Below are 18,849 nucleotides of genomic sequence, written 5' to 3'. Positions count from 1 at the left end.
TGACAAGGGAGCTAGGAGAGAGGTTGCTTGTGCATGTTCATATTGCTATTCATCTATTGTTTTGTATACAATTGACCCACAGTTAATGTTAAGAAATTGTTTATAGCTTTAGTGACAAGTGTTCTTGTAATAAAGATTAGCCATCCGACAAGAACATTACGAGAGGCACCATTTTTCATTATGTTCACGAGGAAGACTGATTCCCACCTTCTCTCGGCAACTAGGGATGGTCGATAAATGTTACCTTTGCCAGAGATCCCAAAAATGAATTTCAAGGGTGTACTGGAGTATGCACCCATACAAGGGTATTTCTTGACCAGTATGAGAAGTCCCACAGTCAGAGCAGCACACTGGGCACGTGTGGTTCTGCGGAGCATCGGGATGAATGAGTCCAAATGTCCTGCTGGCGCTCTCTGTCTTAAATTCGCTTGAGAGGAATGGGCGATTGAGTCAGCATTGGGGGTCTGTGCCTCAACAGCCTAAAGAGGAGTTAGGAATGCAAACTGTCCACATTGAACACACATTCACTTGTTTTCAGAGTGTGCGCAATGTACCGCGTGTAACTTGGTCCTGCCTTTTCCTTCTTCTGGAGGCTACTTAACAAAAAACACAAAATGATGGCACCTGCAAAAAGTGTGGCACCTACTTGAAGGATTGGAAGAGAGGAGGTGGTGGAAGAGAGGAGGTGGTGGAAGAGAGGAGGTGGTGGAAGAGAGGAGGTGGTGACAGGAGCAGGGAACAGATTTTGTGGCATTTACACTTGCTTAAGCAGGGGCTAGGCCACTCTGATCCCCAGTTGCCCGTATAAACGAGAGCACTTGCTCAGGGTCATGAACACCAGGAGGCCTGTATGCAGAGGCAATACTGCTTCTTGCCTCTACTCACCTCAAGAGGTTTTTACATCATTGTTGCGCACTTTCGTTTCCAACTTGTGACACATCCCAGACTATGTCTTAGTGTTGAGCGTTACTGAAATTAGCCAGCCAGCTGAGGTTTTACTTCCACATTGTGGGTTCTCGCCTCTACATCTGTGCATCATCATCATCACAACTCATCCTGACACAATCTGCCCAAATTCTGTCCAAAATGCTTAGTCAACCTTCCTTCTTTACAAAAGCACACAGCTTGGTAATGTCATGGAAGCAGATGGAACAGCAAAGTCTCCCTCTTTTAGTGAAGTAATGCGAAAAATCATTTAAAAACAGTTTTGGCAGCATCATGTTTTACTTTTTGCCACGTTCTTTGTGCTACATTTCGGGAGATGGCAGCTGTATCGGCAAGAGATAGTTGTGAAAAAAGCTGGTTCTAAAAATCACTTCAGAAACAGAGCCTGAAACCCAACTGCGAGGAGCGGGTCTCGTAGAGATAAACTCAATTTAGACTTCGACCACTGAAGTGCAGCAATCATCATTATGAACAAAAAGCCACGAGGTTACCCAACTCTGCTGCACTGGCAACTTGTTTTGCAGCAGAATGGGTGGTCCCTCTCCCTCCCTCTCCCTCAGTGCCATTCTGCCTGGATTGGAAAAATAATTTGGAACGCTCCTGCTTCTGCTCATGGTTAGCACTGTTGCATCACAGCGCCAGGGTCCCAGGTTCGATTTCTGGCTTGGGTCACTGTCTGTGCTGAGTCTGCACATTCTCCCCGTGTCTACGTGGGTTTCCTCCGGGTGCTCTGGTTTCCTCCCACAAGTCCTGAAAGACGTGCTGTGAGATGAATTGGACGTTCTGAATTCTCCCTCAGTGTACCCGAACAGGCGCCGGAATGTGGCGACGAGGGGCTTTACACAGTAACTTCATTGCAGTGTCAATGTAAGCCTACTTGTGACAATAAAGATTATTATAATGTGCCTCCTTGTGTTGAGCCACTTTGGTGCTCCAACAGCCTTCTGACACGACACTTGGGTGTTTGCTTTTCATGAATGCATCTGGCTGGTGACCGTCAGCCAGCTCTCCAAGCATGGAGAACTTTCACAGCTGAATGTGACTATCTCCTCTCCAACAGTGGCAACCCATTAGCAGTCACCAGAAGTGGCCGATCTAATTTAATTCTTCCCTGCTCTCTCTCACTGGGGAAGTAGTCGTGACACAATGAGGAGCATCAAGGTGAATTGTCCCCCCTAGCCAAAATCAGCCGAAAACAGCGTCACACCTGGGATCTTCCTGGCTCTTAGGATTCAGTAACATAGCAGGCATTTGCATGGTGAGTCAGCAGGACAGTTTTCAATTCTTTATCCAATAGAGAATTGTCCAAACTCATCCCCGGTAACCGCTGCAGCTCAGTCGGTAAATTGAACCCAGTGCATAATTCCACCCCCTACCCCCTCCCCCCACCGCCCCAGCCCCCACCAACTCGAATTGCAGCTTTCCCGCCTCCTTTTTCTAAACATCAGTTCGAAGTACGGTCCTGTGGGGCAGCACTAAAAGGTGCCTGGTTAAAATCAAATGAGCCAGGTTTTTTCGGCTCCGCATTCAGCCTGTCCTCACTGCAGTCCCAGAAAAATCCAACGCCCGCTGACCAAGGTTCCAATGAATCATGGTGAAGCAGGCCGGGTGTCTGCCAAGTGTAAACATGCCAGGGATAACAGGTAGAAAGCTTTGACACTTTCATGCTTCATATTTCCTCCTGCAGAAGCCATTCCTCTTGGTGGTTTATGGTAACCCTGACCCCTCGACCAGCGTGGAGCATCTATCTATGTCAGCAGGGGTAGGTCAGCCTATGTCTGTCTCGCAGACAGAAAACAGCTCAGCCAAGTCTTCATTAACTCAATTCACTTTAATTATTTACATAGGGAACAACTTCCAAGTTATTAATTAAATGTCTGCAGAGTAAATGTTGATTACAGTGTACAAGTTAGTGATATGTAGGTACATTTTCTTAAAAATTGCAGGCTGTTTGAAAAGGCTCTTTCAAATTACACTGGTGTTATTCGGAGATCAGAAACCTCAGTGCTTTTTTATTCTCTTTTTATAAAGAGCAGCCGCTCCGCCCACACTTTTGAGAGGGGTGGGAGGAAAGAGAAAGGGAGTTGAAATTCTCCCTATGACTTGCTAGAAAATGTCAGTTATAATGCCCAATTTTGGAACCGTAACACTGTGTGAAAGGACAGGCCTAGGATAAACAACACTTTGCTGGTTTCCCTTCCCCTTTAAACCAACAGGGGAACTACCTTGTTTGTCCCTCACCCCACCCTCCCCTAGCCCAGTGATACTGCTTCTTCTCCCTATTTCCTTTCCCCATCCCGGATAGCTCCACACACGTCAAATCTCTTTTTAAAAGACCAGACTGTGACAGTAGCGTATTTCTACTGGGTGTCAAATAAAGCATTAGTGAGAATATACCCTGCACCCTCAAGTTTGCCTCGCTTACTTTATTTCAGGTGTGGTCAGAAGTAGCAGGCATTCTATGTGGAACCACGCATAGCATAGAACAAAATCCCCACAGTGCCGAAGAAGGCCATTTGGCCAATCAAGTCTGCACCTACCCTCTGAAAGAGCAGCCTACCTAGACCCACTCCCTTGCCCTATACCCCTAACCTGCACAGTTTTAGGCACTAAGAGAAAATTTAGCATGGCCAATCCACCTAACCTGCACATCTTTGGACTGTGGGAGGAAACCAGAGCACCCGGAGGAAACCCACGCAGACACGGGGAGAATGTGCAAACTTCACTCGAGATCGGAATTGAACCTCGGTCCCTGGCGCTGTGAGACAGTAGTGCTAACAATCTCTCGCACCATCCACACCAACTGTATTCTGCCCGTATCTTGAAGTTTCAGGTATTTTTCCTTGAGGAGCTGATTAATCTTAATTAAAATCAGGTTCTTGCCCCAGGACAACGTCAGTATACCCTTGGGCAGTGGGGTCAGAGAAAAGAAAAGTAAGTGTACAAAACTGCTCCTTTCACTTCAACTTTCACCCCTTTTTCTTCCTCTAACATGCAGAGTGTCGACTGAGGGACGGAGAAAGAGAGAGAAAGAAATCGGGGCATAAAATTCTCACATTGAAGAGGTTGGTTTCTCTTCTCCAAACGCATGTATCTTAATGGTAAGATGCCAAAATATTTGCAGCATATAAAATGGGGCCAGAATAAAACTGGAGCCCGTTCTAAATTCACAAATTCTTAATTCTAAATTCGATTTGAAGTTGGCAGAGGGTGTCTACCTCATCTTTACTGTTTCTCAAATGCATGGGGCAATACAGCAATTAATCAATCTCATTCCAGGCAGCAATATGCTTTAAGGCACAATAACTGCTTAAGTTACTTTTGTTTAAAAAAAGCACTCAATGCCAGAAGGCAAATATGTAACAGTTAAGCAACAGTCAAATACAAAATAAAGAATAAGTTAAATCAACTAAATCCCATTTCAAATAAACCGCTTTGCATGCAGTTTCAAAAAGGTGTCATAAGTAGTCAAATGAGTTTGAGTCGAACCCACAACGTGCACACACCCACTTCAGCGGTGATCTGTTTTGAGTGTAAACTTATGAACCTGATTAAAAAGCTGGTCGGAGAGCACACTGCAGCTCTGACCCATTGCTTTCCCTGATAAATCACTACAGTTAAATGTCTCGGCTGTCTTTACACATCCTGCAAGTGCTGAAAGAGCTGAACAACGGTTCATGTAAACTGTGGGAATCAAGGATGTTGTTCAGCCTTCTATGACCAACTGGGAAACGTGCCATTAATAGTAGTGATCATTTCTCCCTGTACTCCAGTTACATATTGAATCGCTACACACACGCTTTACTTGCTGCTCAAGCCATAATGCGTGTCAGAACAGAAGCAGGCTATTCAGCCCACTCTGTCCATCCTAGCTCTTGCTAGAGCAATCTGTGACTGATCTATCCCCTCCTCTCTTCCCATAACTTTGCATTATCCTCCCTTTCAAAAGCTGCAATAGCCTTTGCCCTAACTAAAGCACAGCATTCTACGCAACAGTTCTCTTTACCTAACCATGCCAAACCCAGACTCTCAGTGGCTATTTTAAGCTGATCGTCTCTTGTTGCCTTTACTTCCCGGCCAGAGGAAATAGTCTTTTCCTATTTACCCTATCAAAGATGTTTGTAATTTTAAAAAAGCCATTACATTTCCTCAGCCTTCCTTATTACAGCAGATAACGACCAGTATCTTCACTTTCTCCTCATAGATGGAGCACCTCATCCCTGATTTTGTCAAGAGTTTTATGTTTTGTTGTGGTTAGAAGCGGATACATTATTTGGTACACATATTTTGCTTACTGTTATGCATACAGTATTATCTACTATTTCATTCACAGGTACTGTTCCACATAGAATTATACACTGCTTGACACACACAGACACACACACTGTTACACTCTGTACGGCTGAGACTTAGAACTAAATCTACAGCTGCACCCGTGGGACCTGCTTTCAAACACGTACGTACACACAGAGATGCAAGGACAAACACAATTGGCACTTCCACTCTACAGTTTTTTGTCTATGCATTGAAATACTTGTCCTATGCAATGGACAGCAGAGGTCTTTCTCAAATAGTTCCATTAATTTTATACACCTATATATATATATATATATATTCCATGGAATATTACATTAGCTGCCTGTCATAGATTAATGAAACAAAGCACTTACTGACCACCCACAAACTATGAGAGTGCACTGTTTTTAAAAAATGCATTGTGTAAACATATCAATGAATTAACACGGTGACACTTGAAATGGATGAGATATTCTTGCAGAAGCGATCTGGTACCTTTTCAAAATAATTTGGAAAACTCTCAAGTGCACTTTGATTTCCTCAGCTTACAGTGAAATACAAGAACATTGTCATGTTTTTGCTGGATGTACTCATGGATACATTTGAATTTCCTACAATTTCTGACAATGCTTTCCACTAGACTATTTTCTTCATGCTTGACTCCAGACTTTAGAGTCTGACGGTTAAGGGGGCAATTGAATGTGGAAATATATCAGAGCGGCGACTAGAAACACGGCAGCATTTAACAATGGCCTGCAACCACTGTTAACAGAAGCTCTGAAACTTTTGAAGAAAAGGATCACTTACCTCGTTTGAGTCACGTGCGTACTTGAACTTCAGGTTTCGGGGCAGTGATGCTTGAGCTTGCGTTGGTTCACGGTCTGTGGTGGGTTCCCAGGACTGATCATTCACAATGTATGTACGGTTCTCTTCAAACTCAGCCTCCGTCCACTGGGTCATGTCCACATCCTCCACGTCCATTTTCATCCTGCCCCACACACTCACGAGCTTGCAGGTACTCTTCCACTCTCTTCCTTTCTCAGGCTTCAGGGAGGCGACAATCTAAACTACTTTCCGTGGGAGCCTAGATTGGGCAAATGTGGAGGGGGTTGGGGGGGAGGCGGAGAAGAGAAAAAAAACTATTTTTAAAATTTCGATTGTCCACATTCTGTGGTTTTCTCAGAGACAGTATATGAGTAATAGAGCAGACTGGAGCACTTTTGCCATAGGCCTAGCTGTTGAAAGTACTTGAGTAATCATCAAAGCAGTCTGTAACTAACATGTTTGGTTGTCTCACGTACTGTAATCTAGTCTGGAACAAAGCCACTAAAGGAATATTGATGGTACGGCTGAGAGGGTGGGAAAACTTCAAATATAAAATAAATAAATGCATATCTTGCTGCCTCCAGCACCTCATCTCCTCTCTCCCTGTACAACACTCGCCCTGCCCCTCCATCCTCACCAGTTATACTTTGGAAAACACATTTACAGCCTGTATGACAGGAAGTCTTTCTTCATGATTCCAAGTGGACTTTAGGTCATGGCCAAGCGCCTGGGGGTGTGGGGGAGGAGGGGTGTTGGTCGGAGGAGGGGGGGTGGAGGTGATTGAGGATGGGGAGGGGGAGATGGTTGTCTGCTGGGGTGCCTTGGGAAAGCTGCTTCAGAAAGTGTCACAAACAAGCAGAGGAAGAGGAAGGAGCTGTTGTCTGCGTCGGAGAGTTAAATATGGAACAGTATGAGGCCGGAGCGGAACCTGCTGCTCTTTCCAAATGGGGAAGCTCGAACTTTCCCAGCACAATCCAGAGGAGCAAACAACATCCTAAAAACAACCCGCCGTGACGTCTCCTCATCCTTTGGGTAGACAGCAGTGCTGGGTCTTGGCAGCATCAATGCAGCCGCCAAATTTGTCCCAAAAACCTCAACAATCCAACATCGGACATCACTGTATCCCACATTTTCAACAAAAATGCACAAAAATTAACAAAAGCAAAATGACCAATTCTTCTTTTAAAGGGGGGGACTAAAGCTCGACAATGTCAAAGAGTAAATAATGCACTCGAATGATCAGATTTAAATAGTCTTTCCATTTCCCAAGATAAATTTTAAATTTCTTAGTGAGCATTTATTCCAATATCCTGGGGTAAAATGTGCCGACGAGGAGAGATCAAATGGTGGACTTTTGAGGAAAGCAGCAAAATAGCTATTTCAAATAAATTATGAAGAGGCAGGGCTGAAAATGAATGACAGAAATAGATACATGGAAACGTACAGAGGGATAGACTGACTGATGCAGGTATAGAATGAGAAACACATAATAGAAAATGGAAAAGGAAGGATAAAAAGAAAGAGAAGGAATATAAAAAACATACTTAAGTTAAAGACACAGCCAATGTTGTCAGCAATTCTTTACCATTAGTACTCACTGGTACTGTCAGCTTTGTGTTGGAAGACAAACACACTTGCAGATATCGGACTGCACTGCTCCTCTAACAGGTGCCGAGCTCATGCCTCTTGTGAATACTGAAGGGTTGATTGTTGCAGCAAAACTTTCAGTAAGTACAAACCAAAGAGACTCTTCCTTTCTCCTCCCTCTTTCAAGTTTCCTATTAATAACTTAATTTGATGATTCACTCGCCCAGAGCTTGCTGTCGAGACCTGCTAGCTGTGGGGCGGGATTTGTACCTGGACACACATCAACAGTATAGCAGCCAATAGCAAGTTAATTTAAAAGGCAACACTTGAGTTATGTTTGGAAGGACAACTGAGCAGGCGGCTTCTCCAGGTGCAATCTCCCCCTTTCACATAAATAAATCGACATGCCAAGCAACCAGGTACGTGAACAGTTCCTGCAATTAGACTATTCCTTTCCTGACTGAGAAACAAAACTCAAAACAGTCAAAGCAAACTCCCGCAACGTCTTTTCCTACCAATCCATTTCCTGGTCTTAACTCTGTCGGTGCCAGCACATACTAAATAGATGCATCTTGTAAAAATTACCAGAAATTAGTTGGAAACAGGAAGAAAGCTACAAGATTTTGAAATCGGTCCACACACAAATTAGTCTTGCAAATAGTCTTGAGTCACTTATCCATTAAACACACACACACACATAACCCTGGCTTGTCTGGTCTCCTGACTAAAATGGGTTAACTGTGGAGCTACAAGAGGCTATTACAACACAAGAAACAGAATGCACACTATTTAAAGAACTGTAATTATAAAGTACTCATTTCCAGGAAGGGAAAACAGGGAGGGGGTGGGGGGGGGGGGGGGGGGTTGCTGATGGGCTGAGGAGTGCTAACCTGATCAGATAAACAGTTCAGTGTAGAGATGCCTTTCTGGGACATGGAGAGTTCGAAGTGTTTTACTCACTGTTTGTTGAGCCCATGTCAGTCTCTTCCTCCTATCTGCCTCAGTCATTGCGCTGTAGGAAGGACATCCTGTGATGAAGGGACACAATGCCCCATTTGTTTACTATTGGGAACGTGGACCTGCATTCCTGCTTCTCCTTACAAAACAAACCAGACACTTCACTTCCTTCACCGTTCCTGCCCTAACCAACAGCAGCACTGATAGCACACTCCCATATGCGGCCATAAAGATCCAGTCTGTCAGCCTGTGTGGAAACAGGCACTCACTCTCTCTCTCTCTCTGTCACCCCCTCACCACCCCCACCCGCCTCCAGCTCTAGCTTCATCACCCACCGTTCACAAGGCATTATTATTTTTTGAGTTATACCAAGTCTGCAGTGCTTTCTGAATCGCTGCATGGCCCCAGTTATCTGGAGAGATCCCCCAGTAGGTCCTTTGATAGCTATCAGTGTCGACCACCAACTGACAGATGTCACGCAGGCTTCAGCTGCCAAAGCACACACTGGTGTTCAGCTATCTCTAAGAGAGATCATCTGTATGCAGGAAAGAGTATTTAAAAAGGATGTGAGGTTGGGGGGGAATGGTTTTGTGTGTGTGTGGAGTGGGAGGGGGGGCGTGGAGCGGGCGGTGAGCAGGGACTCCCTTTCTCTGCTTACCTTTCTCACACATCTATACATACAGACACACAGAGTTCTGAGACATCATTCACAACATCTCCGCTAATCACTTCCTGGAAATTGGGCTGGCTCTACAGTAAATGATGACTTAACATTGCCAACATTTGCTGGTATGTTCTTTTTTGTTGTTGCTGGCAGCCTGGCTGTCATAAAGCAAAATTCTGCTTAAAAACCACACGCGGTTTCAACACGGCTCAGATGTGTTTTTTTGAACCCATCAAACAGTGAAAGACGTTCTCTCGTAAATATTACCCCTTAGGAACCTAGGTTTAAAGAGAGACAGAGAAGCTTTTTTTTAATAAAAAGCACAAAACACGCACAAACTGTGACCACAATAGGTTTGGGTATTTTTACAGATATATAAAAGGGAAGAGTAATGGTTAGTCTTTCCTGAGCCTCAATTCTGAAAAAGCCACTTTTGTTAACAGACTCGGAGAGGCTAACACTTGTGATGAAATTTCATTAGAAATCATGCATATGCGTCAAGAGTTGAAGTTTCAGTTTTTAAAACAACAAAAAGTAGTTCAGCTCCACCCATTTTAAAATTAAAAGTACTCATTTTGCTCCCTTTAGCACTTAGGGAACTTCCGACAGGCTTATCCTTTTTCTTCCACGATGACTGAAACAACTGGTGGTGCTTCACATTGAGGTACAGGTACCTCGCCCGACTGTCTACTCTTTAGAGAGCGGGCAATGTGCTTGACCACTGGGGCTGGGCCTGGATAGATGTAAAATGGTCAACCAGCTCAATAGATATGTGCACTCTTGCCATTGACCTCATAACACAGTGACCAGATGCAGGAACCCGGACTGATCTTAATCCAATTCCTGTACCAGAGTTCAAAAGAAACTCAGCCAAGAGTGAGGATCATATGTAGGGAGCATCCTGCCCCTGTTATGGATTTCCTCCCTGTGCCACTGGGGGAGCTGGAGAGTCACATTTCTAAAATAAATATGATGGGAGGACATATAGAAATGGGTGAGAAGGCGATTAAACAAAAAGCTTCAAAAGACAGAAGAGCTTAAAGATTTAAAGAATAAGTTAAGGAAATGTTGCCCATTGATCTATCTTGCTAAAGGCATATGTGTTGAAAGAAGGAGTTGTTTCCAATACACCTTTCATGGCATCGGGACATTTCACAGTGCTTCATGGCCAATGAAATCCTTTGGGAGTGTAGTCAGCAATAGCTGGAAGCTATGAGAGTTATCAGCAGAAGCAGCTCTGTATTAATGACCTGACATACACGTGCAATGAACAATGTGTTGAATGGCTCAGTGGGGTCAATGTACTTCTGACAGTACAGCAGGACCCATACAGTCCAGTTTGACCTGATGGAACTAATTGATTTCCTTGGTACCAGGAGCTTCACCCAAAAGCAGTGCGTGCAGAAAATTAAAATAGGTTTTAAAATGGTCCTTTTTATGTATTATTCAGATCGACAGTTCAGTGTAGATTTGAAATTTGTGATAGGATCCACGACATAAGCCCTTTACTCTTTTCCCAAAAATGTTCATTGGGCAGGCCTTTGGCATTGTCCGTGGGTCATAGATGGTATAATTTCTTGTCAATCAACGTAACTAATTTTTACCATGTTTTTCCTGTTAAATATTCACAACCTTTATGAAAGGAATTGGAAATGAATTGTTCAAAATTAAATCCAAAGAATATCGCTGTGCGGTTGATCGTTTTAACCCACAACCCAAACAGAAGGACATCTACACAATCTATTCTAATCATTGATTAATCCTTCCGCATCAAAATATGTCCATCTCTCTGATGGTTCTTAATGTATTATTGTCGATGAAGGTGATGGTTTTAGTAATAATCACAGTAACTTCAGTGCAGTGTTAATGTAAGCCTACTTGTGACAATAAAGATTATTAATTCAGCAAAACACATTTGGAAGGCCTTCCATTTGATCCGTCAATCCATGTTAGGTGTCAAGAAGGGCAGGAGTAGTGGCTACAATAGGCCTCTGTGTTCTTAGTTTGAATGGGCTGGCGAGTGAGAGCAAAGCAAAACTCAAGCAGGCTTGTTTGTTAACAAGTGAAAATTGTGTGGATGGATGTTGAGAAGAGCGCCGTGTTTTACATGCACATGTACAGCAAATACAGTACTGTAATGCGTCACGGTTGAATAAGCTGCAAACACTCAGTGTCTAGGCTCTTAGAAAGAATGTCCATGTGATTGACATAGTAGAGTACTTGATCTCTGTGAAACTGTACTCCAATATGAGACAGTGAATTCAGGGGAGGAGAGGGGGCAAAACATAAAGCATGAGTGGAACTGTGCATCTTTAGAAGCAAGCAGAAATTCAAGCCCCATGGTTAATCCTTTTCCGTGCCTCACCCCCTCAATCCAACTCAGTAGACACACATCTCCACTGATTAAAGGATGGGCTTCAGTTTCAACTAACAAAATGCAACCAATTATCCTCCCTGGCACTCGGGGAGAAGGGATCAGTAACTCCAACGATGAAAGTTGAAAATCTTTTTCTACCCTATTTTCAACGTGCCAACCTATAATGTGTTCCCTCCACCCACGCCAGCCCTATGTGACCTGATTCAGGATTCAGGGGAATGATGGCCCACAGAGAATTGTTACAATTACTAGACTCTTCCTGTGCCATGTCCCAAAACCCAAACCAAATCCACCATTGGGTTTCCCATGAACAAGTGAAATTTAACCAACAAGGTTCCCCTACAATAGATGGGGAAGGAAAGGAATGGGGACAGGAATTCTGCTGCATGAGCGAAAAGGCCACTCTGTAAGTCTACACTTGATGAGAGTTCTTTATCTCACCCCCACCCCCAATCCTGATCTTTCATGACAAACAAAACACACCCACATACGTGAACACACACCATGTAATCCCGCCCCCTACACATGCAAACACATTCCACACAAACCCCCCATACAAACATGTATGCCCCACACAAACACCCCCACCACACACACACACACACAGACAACTCCCTCACATAATAATAATCTTTATTAGTGCCACAAGTAGGCTTACATTAACACTGCAATGAAGTGAAAATTCCCAAGTCGCCACACTATGGCGCTTGTTCGGGTACACTGAGGGAGAATTCAGAATGTCAAATTCACCTAACAAGCGCACATCCCCCACACAAATACACGCACCATACAACCCCCCCCCCCCCCCACACACACACAGTACACAAACACACCACAAATCTCCCCCCAACACACACACCACACAACGCCACCCCCTACCCACACACACACAGCACACAAACACATCACACAAACTCTCCTGCAACAGACACACATGCACCACAGACACGCACCACAAGCACAAACACACACACCACACAAACCCTGTCCCTCCCACACACACACAGCACACAAACATATAAACCCCCTCCCCTGCACACACAAACACACACGTTTTCTTCAGTGTCGCCAGAGAAAAATTTCACCCTTGAATCTCATTACTGTTAATTTAATCAACCCAGGAAAACAATCAGTCTCAGCTGTATCCAAGGAAAATCAGCAAAGGTTCCTGCTCCAGATTGTCATCCTTTACTGGGAAGGCCTGTGTGTGAGGGTGTCACTCTATGGAGCACACATTGTAGAACACATTGTCAGATTCCTATATAAAGAATGGCATTTACTGGAGCACCTGGAGAACTATATCCCAAGAGTCATTGGCTTCTCGAGATGGGAAAAAAATTGAGGGGAGTAAAATAATTTTGCATTTGTAATTTGTGACTCAAACGGTCCAATGTGTTTCCAGGGCAGCAACATTCTGCTGTGTGAAGCTCCTCCTGCTGGCTGCATTCACAACAGATGATGTGCAATGATTATCTCTGGACTGCCACCTGCAGACTTCCAATTTCTACTGGTTCTAAACTCGAGTGAAATCACCAACAACCCCTGGACCCAGGAATCTGAAAAGTTCCCTCCTTTTTATTTCAGCGGCACCAAAATGTTGCACTTGAAGAGCTTTACTTCCTTTCCTTTGAAAAAGACATCCCTATATTTCTCAGAAATGGGAAGGAAAGGGGAAAGACAGGAAGAGGGCAGTCAAGAACCTTGACTTTGTGCAACTACGTAAAGTGGCCAATAGCAGCATGACGGCAGTGGCAATAAAAGTCAGGAGAGGTTTAAAAGACGGCGGTGGCAATAAAAGTCAGGAGAGGTTTAAAGGGGTTTGCAAGTTGCCAACTGCTCGTCTCACCACAATGTAGAGGGCGGAATCCTCCCCCCCCCCCACGCCGGGTGGGAAAATCGCCCGGGCGCCGCGCGAGTCCCGCCACGCCGCCCCGACGCCCGCACGCGATCCCCCCCAAACCGGCGCGGCGCGAATCACAGCTGGCTGCTGAGAGAAATCGCCGCTTGCCGTTGGTAATGGGCGAGCGGCGATTCTCTGGCCCGGATGGGCCGAGTGGCCTGCCCAACACGACAGGTTCCCGCCGGCGTCATCCACACCTGTTCGCTGCCGGCGGGAACAGCGCGGGAACGCTGGGGTCTGAAGGAGGACCTCCTTTCCTCCGCTGCCCTGCAAGATCCATCCGACAGCTTCTTGCAGGGCGGTCGGGGGGAGGACAGCAACCGCGCATGCGCGGGTGACATCATTTACGTGGCGCTGCTTTTACACGGCGCCAAGGCCCAGCGCGCGTAAATGACGCTGCGCCGCTCCTATCCCCCGGGTGCGGGAGAATAGGGGGCTGGGATCGGCCTCCGACGCCGGAGTGAAACACTCCGGTTTTCACTTCGGCGTCGGGACTTAGTCTCCCGATGGGAGAATTGCGCCCACAATCTCTGCTGCGCTCTCCAGCAATGAAGCGCAGTGACTGTCCATTAGGTGGTGCAAGTGAGTGGCCCACATCAAATGAGTCATCCTCCATTTAGGCCTCAACATAATGGCACGATAGGGCACAAACTCTTCCTGCTAGCTACAGCCATGATGAGCCAGGCCATTAACATTTCCTGGTGCACCGCACTCGCCAATCCTATGCTCCAATGGTTACCTTCTTTTTAAAACAATTTGTTTTAGTTTTGAGCGCCAGTGTCCTTAGGTGCAAGTAGATGGAATCAGTGGAAAGCCTTTTCTCCGGATTTCATTTTGGGTCACAGTATGGACATTACAGTAGATCTCAGACTCAAGTTAGGAAGGAACTAAGTAGACGACAAAGACATTAGTTCTTGGCTGCTTTCCAAAAACCCTTGTTGGATGTGCACATATTGACATTGAGCAACAAGAAGACCAAGCTCAACTGTGATGTCCCAAACGGCTGAATAACCTTGTCAACACTCAGTATCTTGGTTCAAAATGAAGTATGGTCATCTTGGGGGCACTGAAGGGCACCTGGATGGACCATATGGAACTGGAGTTCAGCAAAACATCAGCCAATGCTTTCATGGTACTGAGGAGGGCAAATTGGAAGGTACCAATTTTTACAAAGCGAAACATTTTGGACCTACTGTCAATGTTGGGCATTTCTGGACCAAGTACAGTGTAGACCAGGTACAGGATGAATCTCCTTCTGTTCTCTGAACAATGTACATCACACTCACTCAGCTGAGAGCACAGGTTTCCTTCAGCCACTGCAAATCTTTAATTTCTCACACTCATCAGTCATTCTTGGGACTGTTGCGGAGGAAAGCTTGTCAATTTGCTAAAATCTGGCACCAAGATTGGGGGCTTTCCAGCATTCCTCTTAGCTAGGCGTTGGTTTGATACTGCCTTAAAGTGATCTCATGTATAACTCAGAGGGGCAGCACGGCGGCACAGTGGTTAGCACAGTTGCTTCACAGCTCCAGGGTCCCAGGTTCGATTCCCAGCTTGGGTCACTTTCTGTGCGGAGTCTGCACGTTCTCCCGGTATCTGCGTGGGTATCCTCCGGGTGCTCCGGTTTCCTCCCACAGTCCAAAGATGTGCAGGTTAGTTGGATTGGCCATGATAAATTGTCCTTCGTGTCCAGAAGGGTTGAGTGGAGTTACTGGGTTACAGAGATAGGTTGGAGGTGTGAGCTTGGGTAGGGTGCTCTTTCCAAGGGCCGGTGCAGACTCGATGGACTGAATGGCCTCCTTCTGCACTGTAAATTCTATCTATGTAAACTCATCCAAACCTAGAGAGTGGAGATATGCAGATCAGTCTGAACTGGAGCTGAAGCCATGTTCCAGAAGAGAAAGGGTAAAGGACAAATTCACCACGTGGAGAAAGAACAGCAAACAGCACCTGCCTCTCAGCCTTCCCCCAGGAGCCCAACCTACATCCCCACTTGACCTCCATTCACCAGCACAGTGATAGACCACTGGAAAGTACCTGGAAGTTTTTACTCTGCAGTGGGGTATTTGGCTGAGAGGAACTGGGTCTGTATAATGAAAGGTAAAGACCACTACAGACAAGATTTGTTTTTGGCTTGAATCATAGAATGCTGACAGCATAGAGCGAGGCCATTCAGCCCATCATGTCTGTGCCAGCCCAAGTTCCCAGCTGGATGATAAATCTGCCAACATCTCGCCGTGGTGGCTGTGGCACCTGAGTTTACACACACGATTTTGTTCTGTTGTGCTTGCCAAATCTCCACCTCTCAATGAAGCTTCAAATGACTTCTTGAAAATCAGTGAAAGGATGTTCAGAAGCATGAAGGGTTTGGATAAGGAGAAATGGCAAGAAGGGTTCACAACCAGAGGACACAGGCTGAAACTGGTGGGCAAAATAACAGGAAGCAACGGGTGAGGCTTTTGTGATCAGGAAGGTGCTGCCTGAAAGGCAATGGAAGCAGATTCAACCCTAATTTTCCAAAGGAAATGGTTGGGAATGTTTCAAGGGAAAAATTTATACGATTATGGGAAGAGAGCGGGGCTCATTGAACAGCCTTTTCAAAAATGGACTGAATAGACTTCTTCTGTGCTGTATAATTCTATGATTCCATTATTTTATCATGAAAACACGATGGAAACCTAACCATATTATGAGTAGCCCAGGTTACGTTGTATCTTCCCAGGGGAGGATGTAGAATGATTCTATCCTGAGACAAATGCACAGCACCAGGAAGGGAAGAAGGGAGGAAGGAGATGTGTTTCGCTCCTTGGAGATTACAAATTCCTTAGTGCAACTGTGCCTGACACCGCTGCAAAGCCCGGCAAGGCACAAGTGGGAAATTGATGTAGACCTGAAAAGTAGGTGTTTGCTTTCATCCCACCTACCTGATGGTCAAGAATGTGTTATGGGGGGGGCAGCACGGTGGCACAGTGGATAGCACTGCTGCCTCACTGCACCGAGGCCACAGGTTCCATCCCGGCTCCGGGTCACTGTCCGTGTGGAGTTTGCACATTCTCCCCGTGTTTGCGTGGGTTTCGCCCCCACAACCCAAAGATGTGCAGAGTAGGCGGACTGGCCGCGCTAAGTTGCCCCTTAATTGGAAAAAATGAATTGGGCATTCTAAAATTGAAAAAAAAGAATGTGGGGCGGGATTCTCCAATCCCGCGGCAGAGTGCCCATGTCGCCGTTAACGCCGTCGCAAACGGGCCGCCCCCAGTACTAATTCTGGCCCCCACGGCGCTGAAGCGGTTTGCGCCGCTCCAGCTGCCGATCCCGGTGCGAACTGTGCGCCGCGGGATCCGCGCGTGCACAGTTGCGCCGGCGCCAACGAGGACATGCGCAGTGGCCTCCTTCAACGCGCCGGCCCCGACGCAACATGGCGCAGGACTACAGGGGCCGGCGCGTAGGAAAGGAGGCCGCCAGACACAGAGGCCGGTCCGCTGGCCTCATCTACAGCTGACATAGAGCTGTTCCCACAGGCCGCCACCCGACCCTTCAACGCCGAGGTCCTGCCGGCTCAGAGCCGGTTAGAACGGCGCCGGCGGGACTCGGCTCTTTTCTTACGGCCATCCAGGACGGAGAATTGGCGGGCCGGCCGTGGTGAATGGCCCGCAAATGGCGCCGCGCCCACCGCGCCGATTCTCCGCTCTGTGGAAAATCGCGTGCCGGAGTAGGGGCGGCGTGGCCCGTTCCTGGGGATTCTTCGGCCCAGCCCAAGGTATGGGGTGGGGGAGGAGGAGGGGGCAATGGTGGAAGTGGGGTGTTACTTATCTGTTTGTAACTCAACCCTTTCCCAACATTTCTGGGAAACATTTCAAAAGTAGGTTAGTGGAGAGTTTGAGTGGATTTGAATGGGGATCTGAGTGGGGAAGCAGCAGCTCGTGCAAAACCTTTCTTGTGGTGCCAGGAGAGCGGGAGGCCAGGACATCTGGCCCAAGATACAGTGCCCCCCACCACCCTGGTCCACTGCAGATTCTCCTTGTCCCCCCCAGCCACCACCCTCCACTGCAGATTGCCCCCACAGCCTAAACCCCCTTCATTCATTTAGTGCCAACTGGAGAACAGCTCTATCTCAGCGAGATGCAGATGAGGCCTAGATTGGGCCTCAAATTCAAGACTATTTTGTACTGACTTTGATCCTCACCTGTTTGAGGCTATGGTCATCCTCAGTGTTTCAGATGCTCAGCCAAGGCAGCAAGGAGGAGCTCCATACAATATACTTCCATAAAATTGAGCAATAACATGCCAACTTCTCAGTATGGCTACGGCTAGGCCTCCTTGTACTAGTGATCATGGAAGGTTATGGTGGGCTAGGTAAATCGGTATGACTATCTCCTTCCCTAGTTGTCATGATATCCAGATCAGCATATCATGGTGCAATCACACACACTGATGGACTGGTAGTTGGACCAACCAACACACACACATCGCAGCCAATCACCAGTGAGAGCACACGCACTATATAACAGGGAACACCACAGTTCCCACTGATTCTACCAGGAGATAGCTCAGAGCACAGAGCTCACAGCGCGCCACCCAGAAATAGACCATGTGCTGAGTGCCTCATCAAAATAGTGATAGGGCTGGGTCCACAGGTTAGCTGGTGAAGCACGAACCTAAGCCAGCAGTTAGTAGTTGTCGTTTAAGACAATAAAACAGAGTTGCACCATCTACAGCCGTGTTGGATCATTTGTGCATCGGAACACCCAACACGGCACTAGTTACAGTCAATATGCAACAGGCTGCTACTATTTTCCTTTGCACATATTCATGGTTAAGGGCTCATCTCTTAGCCTGTTTGATTTTTTACTTTACTTCAGACAAGTGACGCGCTCCTTTCTGCACTACGACAATTTGCAACGTATAGTAAACATGGGACAATTTGTATTGCTTTTCAGTGACCTGAAACGTCAACCCCACTTGACTGGCTACACAGATGCTGCCTGAGCTGCTGAGTGGTCCCAGCATTTTTGTGTTTATATTCACAGTGTTCCCTGGGTGAATTTTTTAATAACCCTAATTCCAAACCTGTACACACCTGTCATGCACATACATACATTTTACAGCATGGGTGACTGGACAGGATTTGGTAGCAGAAACTCCTTATTCAGCCAACCAATTGTCAACTGGGCTCGGGGGGCGGGGGTTGTGAGCTGGATCATTAAATACTGAGATCCTTCAGTTATTAAGGTGTCAGCGTGGGCTCAATGAGAGCGTACTCTCACCTCTGGGTCAGAAGGCTGTGGGTTCAAGTCCCAC

The 18,849-nt window shown here is 46.3% G+C and overlaps 1 protein-coding gene across 14 annotated transcripts in view; it reads right to left on the bottom strand.

Moving 5' to 3' along the window:
• The window catches only part of LOC140410991 (PR domain zinc finger protein 1-like), a 121,190-nt gene that overhangs the window by 31,060 nt on the left and 71,281 nt on the right, over window positions 1–18,849 (bottom strand). For 10 of the 14 annotated variants that reach the window (XM_072499884.1, XM_072499882.1, XM_072499883.1 and 7 more), the window contains one exon: window positions 6,049–6,325. In XM_072499884.1, coding sequence (XP_072355985.1) covers window positions 6,049–6,228 — 180 coding nt within the window. In that variant the 5' untranslated portion in view covers window positions 6,229–6,325. Of the gene's footprint in view, window positions 1–6,048; window positions 6,326–7,651; window positions 7,986–8,613; window positions 8,682–8,979; window positions 9,127–18,849 lie in introns of those variants that run through there. The other 4 variants (XM_072499890.1, XM_072499894.1, XM_072499892.1 and 1 more) reach the window with 4 other exon arrangements.

Source organism: Scyliorhinus torazame, chromosome 4 (genome assembly GCF_047496885.1).
Source record: "Scyliorhinus torazame isolate Kashiwa2021f chromosome 4, sScyTor2.1, whole genome shotgun sequence".
Classification (NCBI taxonomy): Eukaryota; Metazoa; Chordata; class Chondrichthyes; order Carcharhiniformes; family Scyliorhinidae; genus Scyliorhinus; species Scyliorhinus torazame.
Note: the sequence above shows the minus strand (reverse complement) of the source record. Positions and strands in the feature narration are given on the sequence as shown.